The sequence below is a fragment of the Trichosurus vulpecula genome, chromosome 7 (genome assembly GCF_011100635.1).
Source record: "Trichosurus vulpecula isolate mTriVul1 chromosome 7, mTriVul1.pri, whole genome shotgun sequence".
Lineage (NCBI taxonomy): Eukaryota > Metazoa > Chordata > Mammalia > Diprotodontia > Phalangeridae > Trichosurus > Trichosurus vulpecula.
Genome location: NC_050579.1, coordinates 109,915,402 through 109,937,924, shown reverse-complemented (window position 1 = coordinate 109,937,924; position 22,523 = coordinate 109,915,402). Strand labels below are relative to the sequence as shown.

Here is a 22,523-nt window from a genome sequence, read left to right as displayed (position 1 = left end):
TTGTATATTTGTTTGAATGTAGTCTCCCTCATTAAATTTTAAGTTCCTTGAGAGCAAGGACTGTGTTTTTCCTCTTTTTATATCCCCATTGCTTAATAAAGTACTTAGCATAATAAATGCTTAATAAATGTTTATTGAATTGAAATTGTTTTCCAGAATTGTGCCAATTCAGAGCACATGTCTTTCTACAACCCATTTAGCATTGACTTTTCCTATCTTTCTTTTCCAGCTTTTCCAATTTTCTGGGTGTAAATTTAGACTTCAGAATTGATATTATGTACATTTCTCTTTTGGAGGATTTAGGGCATTCTTTCATGTGGTTATTAATGCTTTGCAGTTCTATCAAGAAATGTTTGTTCATATGCTCTGATAACGTTGGCTGTTGTTTGACCATTTATCTATTCAGGAATTGCTTTTGGTCTTGTTTCTGTTAATTGTCTATATAATTTAGATATTAAATGCTTATTAGGGATATGTAATAATTTTTTCTTAGTCAACTGCTTTCCTTCTCCCTAAGTTTTGTTTAAATTTGTTTTTATTCCCATCACTGCTTGTTTCTGTTTCATGTGGTACTACTGTTCGTATTCTACTGCCATTTTCCATCAGATTTTACAAATAAGTTCCTGTTCTAATGCAGTATTGCCTTTAGCTGCCATGTCTGTGCACTTGGTAAGTGAAAGGTTTGCTGCTTAATTGAATGCCATATCTTTTTTCTTGTTTTTTTTCCTTCTGTCTTTGTATTAACTCTTGTCTTTAACAAGTCAGCAGTACACCAAAAGGTGATTCAAGAATAACTTCAATGTCAGTTAAAATCAGTTTCCTTTTTTGTGATATTAGTGTTTAGATATTATTCATGTTGTCCAAGTCTTGATGATGTCTTTTCCTATTTATGTAGGATGCTCTTAAGAAAGCAGACAAAGTTTGTTTCTGAGACCACATGCTAAGTTTTTTGTTTTGTTTTCAGGTTGTTTTTGTTTTTTTTAACATGTCATTGTACTTCCCTGACATAGACTTTAGGAACACAGGGTCACTTGATGAAGCATTTTGGAGTAGGAATTCTTGGTTGCTTTTTCATTGTGTTGTTTTCATAAATAAAGTTCTTTATGAACCATTCTATTAAACTTACACTTATACTGTGTGCCCTTTTTAAAAATATATATTAAAGATATCTTATTATTTTTCCTTTTGAGTAATGGGCCAATATTCTAAAAAGTTAAGGATTGTTAAGGAAAGACAAAAGATTGCAAAGTACTTATTTTAATAATCAGACATGAATAAAAAAAGTGATAAAATATAACTCTCAAGTTCTGTTTGGATTCAGAATCTGCCTTTTGCTATCGTATTTGGAGTTTCTGTATGTTGAAAGGAAAAAGGAATTTATTTATGGAGAAATGACAGAAAATCAGTTAAATAAAACTTTTAACCTAATTTGGATCACTTTTCAGGAATAAAGACTTTGTGTTACCTGTACAGTGAACTATATTAAGTGGTAGCTGCCATTAGCAATAATTTCAGAGTAACTTTTGACTTTTTTTTTTCATTTCTTCAGAGGAGTTTTTAGCAAGGCAGTTTTTGAATACATATCACAATGCCTTAATGTTAGGCTATTCCCCAAAGGCAGTTTCCTCAGATTTGGAAATGCGAATCATCTCCAGTAGCCACTTGACTATGGCAGTTCTTGAAACAAAGAAAAATAAGCTAAGTGGATCTTGCCTTCCTGTGGTCTTCCTATTTTGGTAGTGACAATGTCAGTGTGGCAGCAAAAGACACTGAGAATCATGCTATTTTTAGGTAGTCTTAAAAGCATTTAAAATACTTTCCTGTTGATGTTTTTGAAATTGGTTTCTATCACTATAATTTTCCTCTCTATCCCTCTGCCACCTCTCCCAGAGAGCCAAACAATAGTAATAGTAATACTACTAGCTCCTATAATAGTAATAGTAATAATGATGATGATGATGATGATGATGGTGATGATAGCTGGTGTTTATATAATGCCTCCTGTGTGCCAGTACTGCTCTTAGTGCTTTGCAAATATTATGTATTATTTAATCTTCACGGCAATCCGGTGAGGTAAGTGCTGATAAGGAAACTGAGGCAAACAGGTTATGTGATTTGCCTAAGGTCACACAGCTGTTAACATGTCTGAGATAGGATTTGAATTCAAGTTTTCCTGGCCACAAGCCCAGTGTTTTATCTACTGTGACACCTAGCTTCCTGTATTAAAAATAGATTTTTTTTTTAAAGATGAGAGAGAGGAAGAGAGAGAGAATATAATAGAGCTATTCAGTACACTTAAAAAGTGAATATGTGAAATGTACCACACTTACTGATCTCTGACCTCTGCAGAGGTGTAGGGGTATTCTGTCACATCTCTTCCTTCAAGCCGTGTTTATTTTTTTAAATTTTGAAATATTTACTTTTGACTTTTTTTGTTTGTGTGGTTCTTTCCATTTACATTGTTATGGTCATAGGCCATATTGTTTTCTTTGGTATGTATGGCTGTAGATACTTAACTGCATCAATTCATATAGATCTTTAAATATTTCAGCACATAAGTCATTTCTTATAGCCAAGTAATATTTTGTTACATTTGTGTACCACACTTTATTTAGCCATTCCCCAATTAATGATTATTCACTTTGTTTATGATTATTTGTTATCACAAAAGTTCCCCTATAAATATTTTCATATGTTTCAACAATCTGGGTAGCAGCTGCTATGGGGGGTGTTAAACCAACAACAACCAGTTCACAGAATGCTGAAAGCCCAGGTTCTTTTGATCTGCTTTACTAAGGAAAGCAACATTAAGGGGTTAACAATCCTACTTTAATCCAGCATACAAATATCATTCACTTAGTTCAGGGGAAAAAGCCAGCACCCTGAACTTCAGATTAAATACAAATTACAAACATCAACAGACAGACCTTGTCTGATTCAAACCCCAATGCATAATTACCAGAGTTTAACAAAGTCCCATCATCCCAATTTATGAGCTGGAGGGCACTTAGCTACAGCTGCCTGGAGTCTCCACATCAGCGTGCCACCAAGAGTGCAAGCCCTAAGCAAATAGCTCTGTCTTCTCTTTTTATACAGTTTCAGACATCATCAAACCTCATCTGAGTGACCAGAACTTAGGCTCCTATGATTGGCTCTGGTGTTAGCACCTCCCTTCATTGGCCCCACCTGGAGCCCCACCTTAGTTACCAATTCACATCCACATAGGCTTAGCACCTAATAGATAGGGGTTTGGGCCTGGAGGCTTAGTAAGACTCAGTCAAAGACACTGAATTAATTAAAGGAAACAAAGGCCAAACTCTTCAAGGATCCCCAATACAGTATATAGGAACTTTCTTTTTATCAATGGCCTCCTTGAAATATAAGCCTAATAATAGAATCTGATTCAAAGGATATGGAAATTTTAGTCATTTCATTTATATAATTCCAATTTGTTTTCCAAAATGGTTGTATTGATTTGCAGCTCCATCACCAAAACACTAGTATGCCTATCTTTCCACAACCCCTCTAATATTGACATTTCCTATCTTTTGTCATTGCTAATTTATGGGTTATAAGGTAAAAACCTCAGGGTTGTTTGATTTGCGTTTCTCTTATTAATGTTGTAGAACATTTTTCCATATTGTTAACCATTTGAAATTTTTCTTTTGAGACTTCTTTATTTATAACCTTTGGCCCTTTATCTATTGAAGAATGGCTTTTAGTTTCATCTGTTCCTTGTTATATCTGTTAATGGCTTCTATATTTAAGATACCAACCTTATCAGAGAAATTTTGATAGAATAGAGTTCCTGTATTCAACTACTTTCTTTTTTTATCATAGGTGCATTAATTTTATTTGTTTTTCAGTTGCATATAATCAGTCATTTATTTTATCTCCTATAATTATACCTCTATCTTTTGTTTATTTAAGAATACTTCTCCTAGTCTTAGCTATGAGAGCTATGTGATCTGCTTATTTTCTAATTTTTTTTATCATATACTCTTTAATATTTAAGGTCAGAATCATTTAGAACTTTTATAGAATGCGGTATAAGGTATTGGTCCTAGCCCAGTTTCTTCTAAGCCATTTCCCAGTTTTCCTAGCATTTTTTTTTAAATCAAAGAGTCTTTTCTTAAGTAGCTTATGTTTTGTGGTTTATTGAACACTGAGTTATTGAGTTCCATTGCTTCTGATTTGTCCTTTATTATTTTTCTTTGATAGACTAGATCCTTATTTTTCCAAATGAATGTTGTTATTTTTGAGATGTTAAGTATCTTCTTCATGATTTGATTGGTAAATAATTAAAAATAGTGATTTTTTTTTGTTATTATTGTTATTTTTGTTGTATTGGCATGACCCATCCATAATCACTGATTATTCCTAAAGAATATATTTACTGTTTCTGTGTTTTTACATTTTCAATATTTCTGTGCCCTAATACATAGTCAATTTTTGTAACAATTCCATGACTTGCCGAGAAAAATATGTATTCTTTAGCAATCCCCTTTAGAAGATGCCTTATGTCTTCTAGCTCTAGTTTCTCTAGCAATTTATTCAATTCTTTATTTTCTTTTTTATTTATCTTTCTGTTAGAGTTATCCAAAACTGAGAGAGGGATACTGAAATCTCCTGCCACTACTATATTTTAATTGTCAGTTTCTTTTCATAGTTCTGTTAATTTTCTTTATGACCTTAGATGTCAAGGTATTTGGAGCATGTAAGTTTGATACTCATTTTGGTTTATTGTCTCTGATTCTTTTTAGGTATAATATAATTACCTTCTTTATCTCTTTGTATTTGCGAATTTTATTTTTTTCTTTATATGATAGAAGATTGCAACTCGTGTTTTTTGGATTCACCTAATCCTCAATACATTTTTCCTGTAGTCTCCTCATTTTTATTCTTGTGGTTTTCAGGTTTGTTTCTTGTAAGGAGTAGATTATGGGGTTTTGTTATCTAATCAAATCTGTCATTCTTTTTCCTTTTACTGGATTGTTTAATACATTTACATTAATGTATGAGGTTTAGATTTATATTTTCCTCTGTTTTTCTCTAATAATGTTTTTTTCCTCCCAAATCAGGATTTCCCCACTCTGTTAAGACAGTATTATGTTTCTTTAGTTATTTTAGCTTAGTCTACTTTAAGGTAATCGTTTTCTCACTGGCTTTCTTCCCCTTATCCCCTCAGGCCTCACCACCCCTTCCTTCTGTTTGTTACCTCTTTCCTAAGTTTTGAAGTTTTTCTTAACTTATTAGTTCTTTTTTCTTTTTTTCTTTAGTTATTTAATTCTTCTACTCTTTTTTCCCTCTCACTTAAGCAGTCAAGCAAAATTTTTTATCTTCTCCCCTTCAACTTGTTTTATTCATTAGTTTTAAAAATTTCATTTTCTTCCCCTTTTCAAAAAGATTTATTCCATTTATTCTCCTCATTATTCATCTTCACTTTCTGTTTCTTCTAGACTTTTATTCTTTGATTTATAGCCTTTATTCTTATTTAGTCTTTCTTTACTCTCTATATTCCTAATATAGTTAAACCTTCTAAAGTACCTATTTTGGGTTCTTTCTTCTCAATAGTTTCTCTTATTGCCTTGTTGCCTTGCTGTCCCTTCCCACCTTCCACCCCAAACTCCTTTTTAGGTTGTGTCTCACTTTCAGAGATATTATTTCTTGCAGGTGAGAGTGAGGATATTTCCCCATGGTAGAAATCTGTGACCCTGATTGTACAGTTCATTTAATTTTGCTTTCTCTTATTCCAGACCTATACATCTTCCCACTGTTTTGGGTGTCAGTTGCCCACAGGAACCCTGACTCTCCTTCCCCTGGGACAGGATGAATAGTCTTTCTAAGTAGTGAATCTCTGCAAATTATACCCCATTATAATGTCCTAATAACCATTTACAGAATATCTCTCATCCATTATGGGGATGTTCATCTGTGGTACTCCCTCCAACTACTTAAACAAAATTTCCCACTTTCTTTTCCCTGGTTTTAATCTTTCCATTTGCTTCCTTATTTTTTTTCCTATAGGCTTCTTCTCTTTCTGTGAGACTTCAGGAGTCCTTCATTATTAACCTTGGATTTGAATAGATAGGGTACATTATATTTCTTTCTCTCTTTTCCTCTCTGTCCTTTTATGTACCCTATTGTTCTATAATTTAGTCTGCAAAAACATTGATTCACCTGTAGGCAGAATGTTGTAAGGTTTAGACCTGTTTCTACACCATCTTCTATTTACCTTTTGCTTTGGCCTTTGTCTCCTTGTTTATTCTTTTTTAGAAAGAAATCTCTTAATGTTCTTACTGTTATTTTATTGTCCATGGTTGCTGAATGTGTTTACCTTTTTTTGTATTTCTATTGTCTGGGGTGTTTGGGAAGCAAATGATTTGTTCAGGTCTGTTGTTTTATCTAGAAAAGCATCAAACATCTCTTCTTTTTTTAAAAAAAATTAAGAGTTGGGCTTATGTGTGTGGGATATGTCACCATGGGTGTCACCTTGAGCTCTTTTGCTCTTCAGAACTGTTATTCCATTCCCTCCTGTGATTCTTGGTGGGTACAGAATCCAGATTTCCTTTCCTTTACATTTGGAGATCTGCTCTTGGTCACTTACAGAACTTTTTTTCATTGGAATTCTTTTTTTTTTAATATTTTTAGTTTTCAGCATTGATTTCCACAAGATTTTGAATTACAGATTTTCTCCCCATTTCTACCCTCCCCCGATTCCAAGATGGTATATATTCTTATTGCCCCATTTCCCAGTCAGCCCTCCCTTCTGTCACCCCACTCCCCCCCATCCCCTTTTCCCTTACTTTCTTGTAGGGCAAGATAGATTTCTGTGCCCCATTGCCTGTATATCTTATTTCCCAATTGCATGCAGAAACAACTCTTTTTTTGGATATTTGCTTTTAAAACTTTGAATTCCAAATTCTATCCCCTCTTCCCTCCCCACCCATCCTCACTAAGAAGGTGAGCAATTCAACATAGGCCACACATGTATCATTATGTAAAACCCTTCCACAATACTCATGTTGTGAAAGACTAACTATATTTGCTGCCTCCTATCCAGTCCCCCTTTATTCAGTTTTCTCCCTTGACCCTGTCCCTTTTCAAAAGTGTTTGCTTTTGATTACCTCCACCCCCATCTGCCCTCCCTTCTATCGTGCCCCCTTTTTTATCCCCTTCCTCCTTCATTCCTGTGGTGTAAGATACCTAATTGAGTGTGTATGTTATTCTCTCCTCAAGTCAAATCCAATGAGAGCAAGATTCACTCATTCCCCCTCACCTGCCCCCTCTTCCCTTCCGACAGAACTGCTTTTTCTTGCCACTTTTACGTGAAATAATTTACCCCATTCTATCTATCCCTTTCTCCTTCTCTCAATATATTCCTCTCTCATCCCTTAATTTGATTTTTTTTAGATATTATCCCTTCATATTCAACTCACCCTATGCCCTCTGTCTATATATATATATGTGTGTGTGTGTGTGTGTGTATATATATTTATATTCCCTTCAGCTACCCTAATACTGAGGTCTCATGAATTACACACATCATCTTTCCATGTAGGAATGTAAAGAAAACAGTTCAACTTTAGTAAGTCCCTTATGATTTCTCTTTCTTGTTTACCTTTTCATGCTTCTCTTGATTCTTGAGTTTGAAAGTCAAATTTTCTGTTCAGCTCTGGTCTTTTCACTGAGAAAGCTTGAAAGTCCTCTATTTTATTGAAAGTCAATATTTTGCCTTTGAGCATGATACTCAGTTTTGCTGGGTAGGTGATTCTTGGTTTTTATCCTAGCTCTATTGACCTCCAAAATATCATATTCCAAGCCCTTTGATCCCTTAGTGTAGAAGCTGCTAGATCTTGTGTTATCCTAATTGTGTTTCCACAGTACTCATATTGTTTCTTTCTGGCTACTTGCAGTATTTTATCCTTGATCTGGGAGCTCTGGAATTTGGCAACAATATTCCTAGGAGTTTTCTTTTTGGGATCTTTTTGAGGAGGTGATCTGTGGATTCTTTCAATTTCTATTTTACCCACTGGCTCTAGAATATCAGGGCAGTTCTCCTTGATAATTTCTTGAAAGATGACATCTAGGCTCTTTTTTTGATCATGGCTTTCAGGTAGTCCAATAATTTTTAAATTATCTCTCCTGGATCTATTTTCCAGTTCAGTGGTTTTTTCAGTGAAGTATTTGACATTGTCTTCCACTTTTTCATTCCTTTGGTTCTGTTTTATAATATCTTGATTTCTCATCAAGTCACTAGCTTCCACTTGCTCCAATCTCATTTTTAAGGTAATATTTTCTTCAGTGGTCTTTTGGACCTCCTTTTCCATTTGGCTAATTCTGCCTTTCAAGGCATTCTTCTCCTCATTGGCTTTTTGGAGCTCTTTTGCCATTTGAGTTAGTCTATTTTTTAAGGTGTTATTTTCTTCAGTATTTTTTTGGGGTCTCCTTTAGCAAGTCATTGACTTGTTTTTCATGGTTTTCTTGCATCACTCTTATTTCTCTTCCCAATTTTTCCTCTACTTCTCTAACTTGCTTTTCCAACTCCTTTTTGAGCTCTTCCATGGCCTGAGACCAGTTCATGTTTTTCTTGGAGACTTTTGGTGTCAGCTCTTTGACTTTGTTGACTTCTTCTGGCTGTATGTTTTGGTCTTCTTTGTCACCAAAGAAAGATTCCAAAGTCTGCTTCTGAATCTGAGTGCATTTTTGCTGCCTGTTCATGTTCCCAGCCAACCACTTGACCTTTGAGCTTTTCGTTGGGATACTACTGCTTGTAGAGTATAGAGTACTTTGTCCCAAGCTTGAGGGGCTGCGCTGTTGTTTTCAGAGCTACTTCTACACAGCTAGCTCTGCCACACCAGTGCTCCTTCTCCCTCAAGGACCACTAACCTGAACTGCGACTCAGATCTAAGCAGGCTCTTCACTCCCCCTCTTATCCTCCACTTAATTCCTCCCACTAGATGGGCCTGGGGTCAGAAGCAGTGGTGGCCAACTGCCAACTCCTTTCACTCTGTCCCAGCAGTTTTTCTCACTAACCTTCTCTGTTGTCTTTGGCGTTTGTGGATTGAGAAATCTGGTAACTGCCACAGATCACTGATTCAGGGCGCTAGTGCCTGTTTTGCTGAGCTCCAGGTTTGGTTGGTTCAGGCGTGGCCCACGCTGGTCTCTGCTCTGCTCTGCTCCTAGCTCCGTGCAGTAGACCTTACCCAGCAACCATCCAGGCTTTCCTGGGCTGGAGCCCTTCTTCTCTCTGCTATTTCATGGGTTCTGCATTTTTAGAATTTGTTCAGAGCCATTTTTTGTAGGTGTTTGGAGGTACCTGGGGGAGAGCTTTAGGCAAGTCCCTGCTTTCCAGCTGCCATCTTGGCTCCACCCCTTTCATTGGAATTCTTAAATGTAGCTACTGTGTCTTGAAGTTTGCAACCTGGGTGGTTTTTTTTCTTTTTCTCTTGGAAGTGATGTGTAATGATCCGTTGTCACTTTTTCTTGTTTGATGGTTTAAGTATCATATGTTACAATGTTCAACTTTTTTTGATTCATCAGATTCTTCCAGGAGAGCTAAAGTTCTCCTTGAACGTCAACAAGAAAAAAAGTAAAAACAAAGTCCTTATAAGCATTCATAGTCCTGCAAAACAAATTCCCACGTTGGCCATGCCCCATGCCCGATAATGTATATCTTTCTCTCTACACTTCAAGTTTATTACCTTTGTAGAAGGAAGTGAATAGCATGTCATTTTATCCTCAGTCTTCTGGACGTGTTTCTCATTGTATTGATCAGAGTTCTAAGTTATTTTTCTCTACAATGTTGTCATTTTATAAATTGGTCTCCCAGTTCTGTTCACTTTATGCTGTATCATTTGATATAGGTCTTCCCTGTTTCGTCGGTAACTGTTCATTTAATCAGTTATCTATGGTATGGTAATATTGCATTACCCACATATACCATAATTTGTTTAGGACTTACCAATAAGATAGCTCCTTAGTTTTCAATTCCTTAGATTCTCCTCTTGGCCCTGGTCCTGACTTCCATGCCTTCAAAATCATTCCTTTAATGCTGTCTCATCTTGGAAATCCCTTCAGTTCTTTGCCCTAGAACATTTCACCACTCCTGTAAGCTTTCATTTTGTGAGGTGCCTAGCCCCATCTGCCAGCCTTCATTTTCCTCCTTGACTAGTTTCTGACTTTCTGGACTTCCTCCTACCACCTCACCCTCTTTTGTGTGTTATCTTCACCCATTAGCGCGTAATCCCCTTCAGGGTAGACACTGTTTTTATTTTTCTGTGTATTTGTATCCCCCTTGTTTAACACAGTGCCTGGTGGTACCAAAGGAATAATAAGTACATGCTCACATATCTACTTTATCACCTTTATAAAAAAAAACTTTTGATTTTGTAGGGGTAAAACATAGTTTTAAAAAAATACATATATGTTCATTTTTGCATATGTCGACAATCTGTCCTTCTTCCACCTCCCATTGAACAATATCAACAAAAAGGAAAACAAAAGTACGTACATAGTGTTGAACAATTGCATGTTCCCTTCATTCCTTTTCTTCCCTTCTTTCCTGCCCTTCACCCCTTCCTCTTTGCCCTTTTCCCTTTTCTTTTTGATGCCCTCTCCCTTCCTCCCTGACCTCCTTCCCTTTTCTTGCCTTCCTTCCTGACATCCCTCTCAATTTTTGGCTGCTACAAACATAAATAATACAATTATTTTTGTTTCCTATTTCTTTGATTTCTTTGAGGAATAAGCCTAGCCCTAGTATGCAGAGTTTAGTAATTTTGGGGCCATAGCTCTGTATTGCCTTCCAGAATTTCTGAGCTAGCGCACAGCTCCACCACCTGTGCGTTACTATGCCTATACAACATAGTTTTAATAATTGTATTTCAACAAGATGTATCCCCACGCACATGTCAAAATTATTCAAGATTCTTCAAAAGAGATAACAGCAGAAAAAATGCAGTGGTCAATCATGAATTTAGAAGACTGATGATGAAACATGTCAGCTAGCTCTTAGCAAAAAAGTTGCCTAAGGAGACATAAATTTCAAGACGTGATCAATGTGTTGAATTGCTTTGATTGATTAAATCTTTAGTAAAACAGTGGGCTTATATTAGGAGGTAGGGAGTAAGTTAATGAGTAGTGAGAAATTTTTTAAAAAAAGGAAGGAATGCTGAATACACTGAAGAAAACCAGAGATACAACGTGCAGGGCAATTTTGTCATTATTGCGTTTAATTTAATGTACCTTTTAAAAAACTGTAACATTCCTCATTTTGTATAGAATCCTTTTACTGTTCTTCATATTTAGAAATGTTCATTTTGTTGATATTTGTTAAATTCATCATAAAAAAGAGAATTTTATTGTAAAAGACACCACATAGCTTTAAGTCGTGGTCTGTTAATGTTTAGAAAGAACTAAATTGAGATTCATACAGAGGACACTGGAAAGAAACATGATGGATTGGAGTAGGCAGCAACATTTTACAAATAAGGAATTATTCAACAGAAGTGATGTAAAGGATGTCCTTCAAATATATGTTCACAAAGAAGACAGGGTAATCACATGACTGAGAAAAGGAGATAATCATTGCACAACTTTTGTGCCTTATTGGTATCCACATGATGTGAAGAGAAATCAAAGAAGACCTCTTAACAATTTTGGTAGACACCCCTATGATAAATTTATCAGAGAACACAGATAAAAGTTGCATGGATTGGACAGGGCATTGATATGTTTCCTTGTTGTTACAAGAAGTACCAACAGTGAAGAGATAATAGATTCATTCAAGTTTGGAGTTTTCCAGGTGTTTTGCTGTTGTTGTTTAGTTGTTTTCCAGTAGTGTCCAACTCTTTGTGACCTGATTGGGGATTTTCTTGGCAAAGATGCTGGAGTGGTTTGCTATTTCCTTCTCAAGTTCATTTTAGAGATGAGGAACTGAGGGAAACAAGGTTAAGTGACTCGCCTAGTGTCACACAACTGCTAAGTGGCTGAGGCTGGATTTGAAGAAGATGATGAGTCTTTCTGACTCTAGGCTCTGCCCTCCATTGAGCCACCTAGCTGCTTCCAGGTACTAGTTAACAACAACAACAACAAAAATTCCTTTTCTTTTTTTCATTTAAAGTTAGTTTTATAATGTTTTGGTAATTTAGCAACACCCATCGAATTATAGAAAAAAGAAAAGTTTATTGGAAAGAAACTGGCTGTGGAGTCCAGAAGTCCTGAGCAATGGGTTTAATTTCTCTGGACCTCAGTTTCTTCATTGGTAAAATAAGGAAAGCGAACTATGTGATCTATAAGATTTTTCCTTCTTATTCTGGCATTTTTAAATTCTGTAATTAGAGACTTCTTTAGGCTGTATCAGAATCAAGTTTAGGAATCAGGCAATTAGTAAGTAATTAAGTGCCTACTATGTCCCAGGAACTGTAGGATACAAAAAGAGGGAAAAGATACTCCCCGTTCTCAAGGAGCTCACACTCTAATGGGGGAGACAACAAATAAGCAAGTATGTACAAACATGCCTACATATACTGGATAATGAAGTAAATAAGAAGAAAGGCACTAGAGTTAAAGAGGATTTGGGATAGGCTTTTAGTAGAAGGTGATTTTTTAGTTGGGACTTAAAGGAAGTTAGTGAAGGCAGTAGGTGGAGTTGAGGGACTGCCAGAAAAAAATGCCTGAGGCTGAGATATGGAGTGTCTTTGTTCATGGAATGACAAAGAGACCAATGTCTGTGGATGTAAGAGTATGTGTCAGGGAGTGAGGTGTAAGAAAGTTGGAAAGGCAGAAGTGGGTTAGGTTGTGAAGAGCTTTGAACACCAGAGAATTTCCTATTTTTTCTTGGACGCAACTGGGAGCCCCTGAAGTTTGTCGAGTTGTGGGGTGAGTTGTCACATGGTTGAGCCTGTGCTTTATTTAGGAAAATAGCTTTGGTGGCTGAATAGAAGGTAGATTGGAGTGGGCATAGATTTGAAGCAGGCACACCTATCAACAGGATATTGCTATAGTCCAATCATGAAGTGATAAGGGCCTTTACCAGGACAGAGGCAGTATCAGAAGAGAGAAGGAGAAATATTAAAATTGATAGGCAACAGATTATATGTGGTGAATGATAGTGAGGAGTCCAATGGGACTCCCAAGGTTGTGAGCTCAAGGGATTGGGAAGATAATGATGCACTCAAAAGTAATAGGAATGTTTGGGGTGGAGTTAGGGGGATAGATAATGAATTTAATTTTTTACACATTTAGTTTTCTTCAGGACATCAAGTTTGAAATGTCTGAAAGGCGGTTGGAGATCTAAGACTGGCGATAAGTAGAATAGTTAAGGGAATATCATATCTCTTAAAAGTTATTCCTTTTGTTTTTCCTTTTTGTGAGTGTGTATAAGAAGCATGTTAAAACTTAGCAATTATAATAATAGTTATGGTTACTTTTCCCTTTTCAGTGGTCAGTTAGGTTTATAGATAGAAGGATACGTGAGTGCTTATTTAGTACTATTTTAATTCTGAATTAGGAGTAGAAATTCATCTATAGTACAAAGGATGAAATTTTCATCAATAGTTCCTTATAGGGCTTGATGCATACTTTAATTTGATGTAAGAGAAAGCTTCCTCATAATATTCATCCAAAAGTTACATGAGCTACTTTAGAAAATAGTAAGCTTTCTCTCATTTGAGGGCTTTAAACCAAAAGCTGGATGACTCCCTACTGGAAATGTTGTAGAAGGTTTTTTTTGCTAAGGTGTGGGTTGGATTAGATAGTTTATGCTATCTCTTCCAACTCTTGATTCTCTCACTTCATAAGCCAAGTAGAAAACATTTATGCTAAAAGTTTTTGTCAAAGTCTAAATGCTCATAAATGTATTGAAGCTATTTTATCAAATGGCAAATCTGCCCTGCTCATCTTCTATACTTAAGAAATTGAGATCTGACACCACCCCACCCCCTTTCAGGAAATATGTTGATAAATGAAGGTTACTAATCATATTTTTTTCAGTACTATTTTCTTAAGCACACAGATTGTATGTCTCTCTTCTCTTCTCCAAAATAACTTTAAAATGTATCCAGTTACATTTTATCACATTTCACTTTCATTTTAAGAACTATCATGTAGAATACTTTAGAATTTAATACAAGGCAATATCTTTTAGGAAAGCAATTAAAGGATGGGAAAAAACCAGAACCATGCAAACCTATCCTCAAGGTGGAATTCAAAACGACTAGATCTGGGTAAGGTTTTACTTCATTGCCAGCATTCATTGTCTGTGATTATTCAACCTGATATACTTTATATTTGTTTGTTTTAAACAACTATTCCACATCCTTTTAGCCTACTGTATTGTTTCTGTGTTCTCTTGGTTTGAAAAATTATGGATAATTGAAACATACTAACATTCTACATTATAATTTTGATAATTGTTTTACTATATTTCTCAAAATAGTTCAAAATTTTCTCTGGCTAACCTTTTATTTTTCATTTTTTAACTTAGTTTCAAACACCAATATCTGTTTATTTGCTAGTGAAAATTAGAACAAAGTTAGGAATTAAATCTCAATAATAATCCCTTACTAATTTTTTTCATTATAAAACATGTATTTTTATTAATTTTTAATGTATCTTTATTCATTATTTAAAAACTAATAAAAATTGGCACAATTTAACACCTGTGTAAATAATCCATAAAAGTGGTGTTGGAAGTCATGTATTCAAGGCAACAAGTATTTATTAAGCACCTATTACATACCAGGTACTGTGCTAAGCACTGGGGATATAAAGAAAGGCCAAGAAAACTGTCCCTGTGGTGATGACATTTATAATAAAGAGGTTACCATTTTGAATTTTCTTTTTGTTTAGACCCTTCAGCTCTCAATACTCCAAGGGAAAGACTCTTAATAATAGGAAATGAGAGATTGAGTGTTTGTTTACCATGATTGCTAGTGGAGCCATCCTTCTTTTTTTTCAAATGTATACCTCTCTTTAATTCAACCCTATTCTCTTGTGATTCAAGTCAGTTAAAGAAGCCACAGAGCCTGAAGTTATTATTGCCATTCTGTGCAAACTTAGTATCTTTGAGTTTGGATCCTTGAAATATTGTGGGAAACAGATGATGCTGAACCTAAAGAGTCCAAATTTTTTATGGTCTCCAAGCATTGTTTTGGTCAGGATGATGTTTATAATTTCAAAGTTATTTGAAATAGTCTAGAAATATTCATTGTTCCCAGTAAAACATGTAACATGAGGAGATAGTCAAAATGTATGAAATTTTTAATTGCCATTAATAAGTCAGTCGGAGTTAAAATGGGGCCATTTGTTGAATGAACTCCAGGAAGCCACCTGACAAATGTCCTCATAAGGGGAAGCTTTGCTTTCCATGTTTGCTACAAAAATGGTGGAAATGAGAGAAGCAGAATATAAAGGACTATTAAAACATTTGCCCTGGTTAGAATACTTTTTTTTTAGTGAGTTGATTGCATTTGAAGTCCTTTAAGATGATTTTATTTTAATTATTAATTCAATTCAGCAACTTATGTGTACCTAAACAAGATAATTACTTAGAAAAGACATTTCCCTCTCATGATCTGTTCTTTCTTTCCTTCCTATGTAGTATTTGAATTTACAGATTTGTTGGCTCCTTCAGAGATAGTAACAATTGTACTGGATAGCAACAATAATTCTTCCCTTCCTAAAACTACATATGACAAAAAGCTCTGTTTTTTTGACTGGTTGGTAGAGAAATTACTGGGCAAGACTTGTTAGAGCTCTTCAGACCTTTCTGTGGCTTTCTCAGACCACACCTTCAGAAGATAAGTTCTTCAGTTTCTCTTTTTGAATCATAAGATCCTCTGTAGTAAAACAGAAACCTTAGAAGAAATCTAGTCCAAATTCTTGCCCAATGAATAAATCCCTTCTAAAACGTTGAGCCTCTGCTTGAAAACCTCTAGTGATGAGGAATTAATTCATGAACCAAGTCCTTCCATTTTCAGACAGCTCTAATTTTGTTCAGTATTATCCACTCCAGCCTTGGGGGTAAGCTAGATGGTTCTCAGTTATTCTGTCTTTCTTCTGTTTAGTAATTTGTACTATCCATTATAGATCTCCACATCCTGCATATAGTTGATTCCTGGGACTTCTGGGGCAAATGTCCAAAGTTGCAAATTTTTAGATATTTGGTCCCATGATGAACCTTATTTAGGAGGTCCATCAATTGCTGATTAGCATACTGTTCATAACATCGTGACAGGATTTGGTTGCTTCCAATTTGTAGGCAACTGGTTTTAGCAGCAGAGAACTGCTTGCTGACTTGATTGTTTTCCAAGCTTCTTGAGGCATCCGTATAGCTATATATATTTAAGAGAACATTGTTAGTCATACAAAAGTTTGCTGGGCTCCAACATTAACCTAATATATAGCATACGTTTTGTTGTGATGAGATTTCTTTACTCTGGAACCCTAAAGTCTGATCTTGCTATATTTAAATGCATAGTCATTTTCATTACATCTTAATGAGCATCTCTAAGAGCTGGAGAATATTTTATCACTTTAGTTGGAAATATCGGCAACTTTTTTATTAACAAATAATTATTTATTTTTGAAGTAGCTTTATTTTTCCATGCAATTTCTATTTGTGTTGAATGTTTTTAGATTTGGGAAATTAACATTGGTAGGTAAAAGGACTTTCAAGATCTTAGAGAATTTGAAGAGTTAGAACATTTATTAGAGCATAGGATGGTATAGAATATTTCACGTATTCATATACATATCACGTTTCACATATCACATGTTTCACATATGCATATTTCACATGCACATCTATCAACAGGCATGTGGCTACTTATTCTACTCTACTGTACAGTGAGACACAGGACATTTGGTCAAAGGTCACAGAGAGAAGGATGTGGCTTTTATCAATCTGCCAGTTGGGAATGGACAATATAATAGTAAAATTATGAAATCATACGTCTGTACCAAAAGTGGAGAAGAGAACACACTCTGGTCCAAACAAATTGGAAGCCAGTCTTATTTAAGAAACACAACACTTAAAAAGAGACAGAAGTACCTGTATGTTGTTAAAAGGTCACAACCAGAAACCAGCAACTTTGAGTCAAGTTAGTAAGCATAAAGCTGATAGTTTGTCTTCTACCTCAGTTTTCAGGTGAACCAAACTTACGACTTAATATATATTTGTACCTAAGCTAGTATCTTCTCTCTCCCTTAACTAGGGCATTTTCACACTGCAAACCCTCTCAGGAAAACCCATCCTTTATGTTCTTAATATTATGAAGGCCATTTTTAATATTTCTGTTGATGTAAGGACATCAGACTGAGAAACCAGAATTTTATATCAAGCCAAATATTTATTGAATGCCCACTATATAAAGAGAAAGGACATGATATTTTGTCTTGGATAATACTTCGTTAGAAATTCTTTATTAAATGATTTTCTGCCTCTCACTCCAGTAGAGGTTGGACAACCATTGCTGCTATGGAAGACAAGACATCCTTTCAGGCAAAACTTCAGGGGCAATATTTTGCAGTTATTACAACTCTGACCTTGCCTTCCACATGGACTAAAATTTTGGTCTTCTTATCCAACTGTGTTTTTATCTGAAAAAGTTTATTCCTTATTTCTTTAACAGTTCAGCTTTTCAGTGGACTACTATACATTGCCATATGGTGCAACTATTACTGTGGGTTTTTTTAAGCTAGGTATAACTTATAATTTCATTCTTCAAAGATTTGTAGTTTTACCAGACACTAACATCTCCATTTTGGAGGTTCAGGGTAGTTCCACTTTCTTTTGATAGCTTTGTGCCCTATTCTATACTACTAAAAAACTGGAGGAGGCATCTCCATTCAGATAGATACATCTGAGAAGTGCTTCTAACAGTCAGCTTGGTGAAGTCATTACCTATCTGATATGGCTTCAGAGCCTTTAATCATGTCCATTGCTGGGGAGAGAACTGCTGATACCATCTGGTGTGGCTATATGTCATCAGTGAGCCAAGGGTACTAGGTAAGTAGTAACAAGCTATATGACACTTACCTATAATAATTACTCACTATGGCTTCCATCAATTCAGAGGAAAAATAATGGCCAAGCCATTTTTTTTCACTTTATGTACTTATTCACATGCATTTTTTTCTCCTAAGGTTTTTGAAAACCAATTTCGTTAGATTGACAGACTTGTTTTTATTCTTTTTTGTTGTGAAATGTGGGGAAATAGAACACTTTGTCCATGCTCTGTTTGTATTTATTTTATCAGTTTAAAAATTGTCCCCATCATTTAAAAACTTTGGATTCTAGGATTGACCTAGGAGAGTAATAGCTTCATACTTTTTGTAAAGGTTTTGAAATGTACTTATTTTCACTGATATTTTAGATTGAGTTACAAGTGCAATACTTAACTACTAACAAGATACTTAAATGAAAATCCATTAAGGCCCTTTAGATTATTTACAATTTTATTTGACAAGTAACATAATAATTATTACACTATGATACTCATAGCTCCCTAGCAGTTCAAGGTCGCAATTGCTTTAAAGCTTATAAAAGTAATCCTTTTTTAATGTTAACTAATATACTTCCATATCTCTCTTAAAAAATTAAAAGCATTTATAAGCTTATATAAACATTATTTTAGATTGGTAATTGTGCTTATTTTCTCCCTTTTGTAGCCTTTATTATTAAACGGACAAATGTGAATTTTATTAAAAACAAAACTTCAGATAATGTTAAACTGAAGCCCAGAATTTTCTCATTGTAAGAATGTTCTCATTTCTCTAGAATACATTATTTTACTGCTATATTGCAAATTAGCCAGAATATTGTTACTGAATAAGAAGTTATATATACACTCCCCATCCCCCAAAGGAAAAAAAACCTCCAGTTTTCATGGTCTGAGACATTTTTGCCTAAACAATTACAACCACAGCTTAATCATGTGCCTTAATCTTCCCATGGTAAACAATATAATAATTCTTAAAGCAAGTGAATTTTTGGGAAATATAAAGACTAACAAATAGTGAGTGATGATCTCATTTTTCAAAAGTACCTACAAATATATAATATGTTTCTTAAATTATTTTACCTTTAAAGATTGCAATAGAACATAGTAATATGAAACAAAAAAATCACAGTGCCATTTCCCTAAATATTACCTTGAACAGAGATTTCATCTACTAAGATATCTTTAAATTATCTCCTCTTGTGCCAATACTTTAAAAAAAAGTCTTTCATCTGTAATTGGTTTTGACAGACATCCTGAAGTATCACTTTTATCATTGATGTGCTACCATCTAGAAAGTCATTGCATGTTAATTTTTCCAAAACGTGATTGTTAAACTTTTGGGAATAATTTTGCTCGTATGTCCAGCAACATGGGCAGTTAGGTGAAGTGCTGTGGCTACAGTCAGGAAGATTCATCTTCCTGAGTTCACATCTGGCATCAGATAGCTGTGTGAACCTAGGCAAGTCACTTAACCCTGTTTGCCTCACTTTCCTCATCCATAAATGAACTAGAGAAAGAAATGGCAAACCACTCCAAGAAAACCCCAAATGGGGTCACAAAGAGTTGGTACATGGTGAAAACAACTAAATGTCACATGTCCAGCAAATAAGATAGAATTTTATTATTGTTCCCTATGATTTCTTATGTGGCATTTATAAAATTCCCCAACTTTCCCTAGACTATTTTCATAAATACTGAAATGGATCTGTGACTCAATTTGCACTGTCTTTTCAGTGATGCATATTGCAGTCCATTCATGCCTGCCCATCCTTTGTGACTCTTGTCTGTGCCTTCCTAGAAGTTCAGCACAAGGGTACCATGTATCATATTAGTGGCCTTCTTTGCTGTATTCTAAGGGTTCCAGTCTACTAGTCAGGATTTCTACCTGTCATTTCTCACCCTAAAAACCATTGGACCAATCTGTCTTCTCTTCTTGTCATAAAATTCTCTGATGACATTATTCGCTCCTATATTTCTTTGGAGTGACTCATTAAATGTGTGTCATAGTCTCCTCACTAGGCCATCTTCAGTTGTCCTGATCTATATCTGGCCCCTGGATCCAGATATCCAGAGGAGAAAGGTGACTTTGCACAGCCCTTCCTCATTTAAATACAATTCACTTACAAGTCATGGCAATATCTTCCTGATGTCATAGTTCTCTTCAAGAATGAAGGGCAAACCGCAACAGCCTACTCACAACAAGCATGTTCGTTTCCATTACCCTCTGTGTAATAGTAATTATTAATTCTATGGAGACTGTTATGTTCTGTGTTTTACTGCTCAGCAAAACTGGTGAAAGTTTGGTATTAAAAAGATAGGCCTTTGTTTTCATAGGAATTTGAGGGTTATTATTGAAGCTTTGCCTTATCCTAAAGGCAATCCAGCCTTTTTTCTTCTATGTGTTCAACTCTAGACCTTACTTCTTGTCTTCTCTGGTGTCTGAACAAGGCTCACATATTGATTGGCAAACTCTATAGGTTGTCCAGCCAAATCCATGTTAAAATCTGGGCAATAGACATTCTCCATCTAATTGGTATTTCCTTTGTACATAGTCAGATCAAATTCTTTTGAGTGATTACTGATCTTATCTAGGAGACACTGAAGTATTAGGAGCTTGATGCCATCAGCACAGTATTATTTATAAATAGGTCATCTGGAAAACTCAACATCCAGAGGGAATCAGATTTCTCTTCTATTTGGACTCTATGATGGATCTTCTCCATCATAACGGGTAACACTTTTAGTGAACACCAGTCTGTTTTGTTCTTCACTTGATATTTATTTTCAGCAGGTTGTTGAAAAGAATTATTTCTATTGTTATATTTTTCCATTGAATCTTGAATGATTTTGATATATGCATAAAAGACACCTTGTTGAAAAAGAGCCTGTAAAGCAGCATTTTGTTGTACCAAATCAAATGCTTTTTCATAATCAACAATTCACAGGATATTATATTCTTTACATATTTTTGTCAGTTGTGAAATGGTAAAGATGTGATCCATTGTTGAATATCATTTGTGAAAACCTTGTTTCGTACTACTATCTTCATCAAGCATACCATTGATTTATGTATAAATGACTCTTACAAAGATTTTGTATAAATAACCTAGTTTATAGGTCAGTAGTTATTGATGTTTTCTTGGTCACTTTTTTGGGTATTGAGTTCAAAGTTTTTTTCTATGCTTTTAATACATTTTTCTCCCTCAGGTACTTTGAATATCTGTTTTTTAATCCCCTCTTAATTTTCTCTTTCAGCACTGGTCACCTTTACTTGGTCCAATTAGACTGACTTTCCCATTTTGTTTTCTTTAGTGCCATTTTTATCTTCCTTATAATTCACCCAGGATGTAAAATTAGGATTTGAGTGTGGTACTACCACTGTCTTTGATGGAGAAAACATTTTTAATAATATTTATATATATTTTTTCTGTATCTCTCACCCTCCTTCCATTTTAATCTTCACATTCCCATGGGATGACTTTGTTCATTGGATATCTTGTACTTTTTTTCAAACAAAATCCATATGAGACCTCTTTTCCTTCTTCAGTAACAGTGCCAGCGAAGAAGAATACCAATAGTCATATTAAAGTTCATTGATTCTCTAAATGTGACACCCTTGTCCAATGACTAGTAGTGGAAATATTTCTAGAGGAACTAAATCATTTCAACCTTGGCCTCCTTCTTTTGGACTGAAGTAAAGAAAAGAAGGAACTTGTAGCCTACTTAGCTGCAAGATATCAAACTGATACTCCTTGGAGAGACAAAGAAAGGAGTTGGTAGAGGGTTTTATAGAAAAACCAAAGGTAACAAGAAATATTCTATAATGGATTATTAGATTATCATACATAACAGTTCTGATGATAAGTATTTGCAAAAAGACCACCTTAAAAGTATCTGCAGCTTATGCAGCACCATTGATTGCTAAGGAACAAAGAAATAGAGAAATTCTCCAAAGATTATTTTCCAATGTAAATCAACATATATTCTGATACTTGATGACTTTCCTGAAGAGAGGAAGATGAAGTTGAGAAGATATGTACAGGAAAGCATGGTTCAGGGTAAAAAGAATGAGAGAGCTTAAAGACCATAGAGTATACATGTATTTCTTTGCCTTTTTCCTTCTAGTTGTGCAACAGCACCATCCATCCCCTACAGTTGGACCCTGCTGATTGTTGAGAGCTTACTACATGTAGCTAGCCCTAGATACCCATCCATGCCATCTTCCTACGATGCCAATCCATCACCCCTCCCCTTTCCATCTCTTACTCTTAGAACAGAGAAAATGCTAACTAGTATTGGTAGAGGTAGTTTCCTCATTTAGGAGTTCCTTCTGCCAAAGACATCACAGGTTCAGTCCTATCTCTGGTTAATTTGCTAAATTCTTCTAGCCTTCCTTGTTCCAAACTGCATCCTTCTTCCACTCCACCTAACCCCCCACCAAAAAAAAAAATCCATCCTCTTATCTTACTTCTCCTACCTTTGAATTTTATTCAAAATAGCAACATAAGGTTTGGACAT

General features: G+C 35.2%; 1 protein-coding gene across 2 annotated transcripts in view; it reads left to right on the top strand.

The window, feature by feature from the left end:
- STXBP5 (syntaxin binding protein 5) overlaps window positions 1–22,523 on the top strand; it is a 214,002-nt gene that overhangs the window by 85,897 nt on the left and 105,582 nt on the right. For both annotated transcript variants that reach the window (XM_036767272.1, XM_036767271.1), the window contains exon 9: window positions 14,147–14,225. In XM_036767272.1, the coding sequence (XP_036623167.1) occupies window positions 14,147–14,225 (79 nt within the window). The remainder of the gene's footprint in view (window positions 1–14,146; window positions 14,226–22,523) is intronic.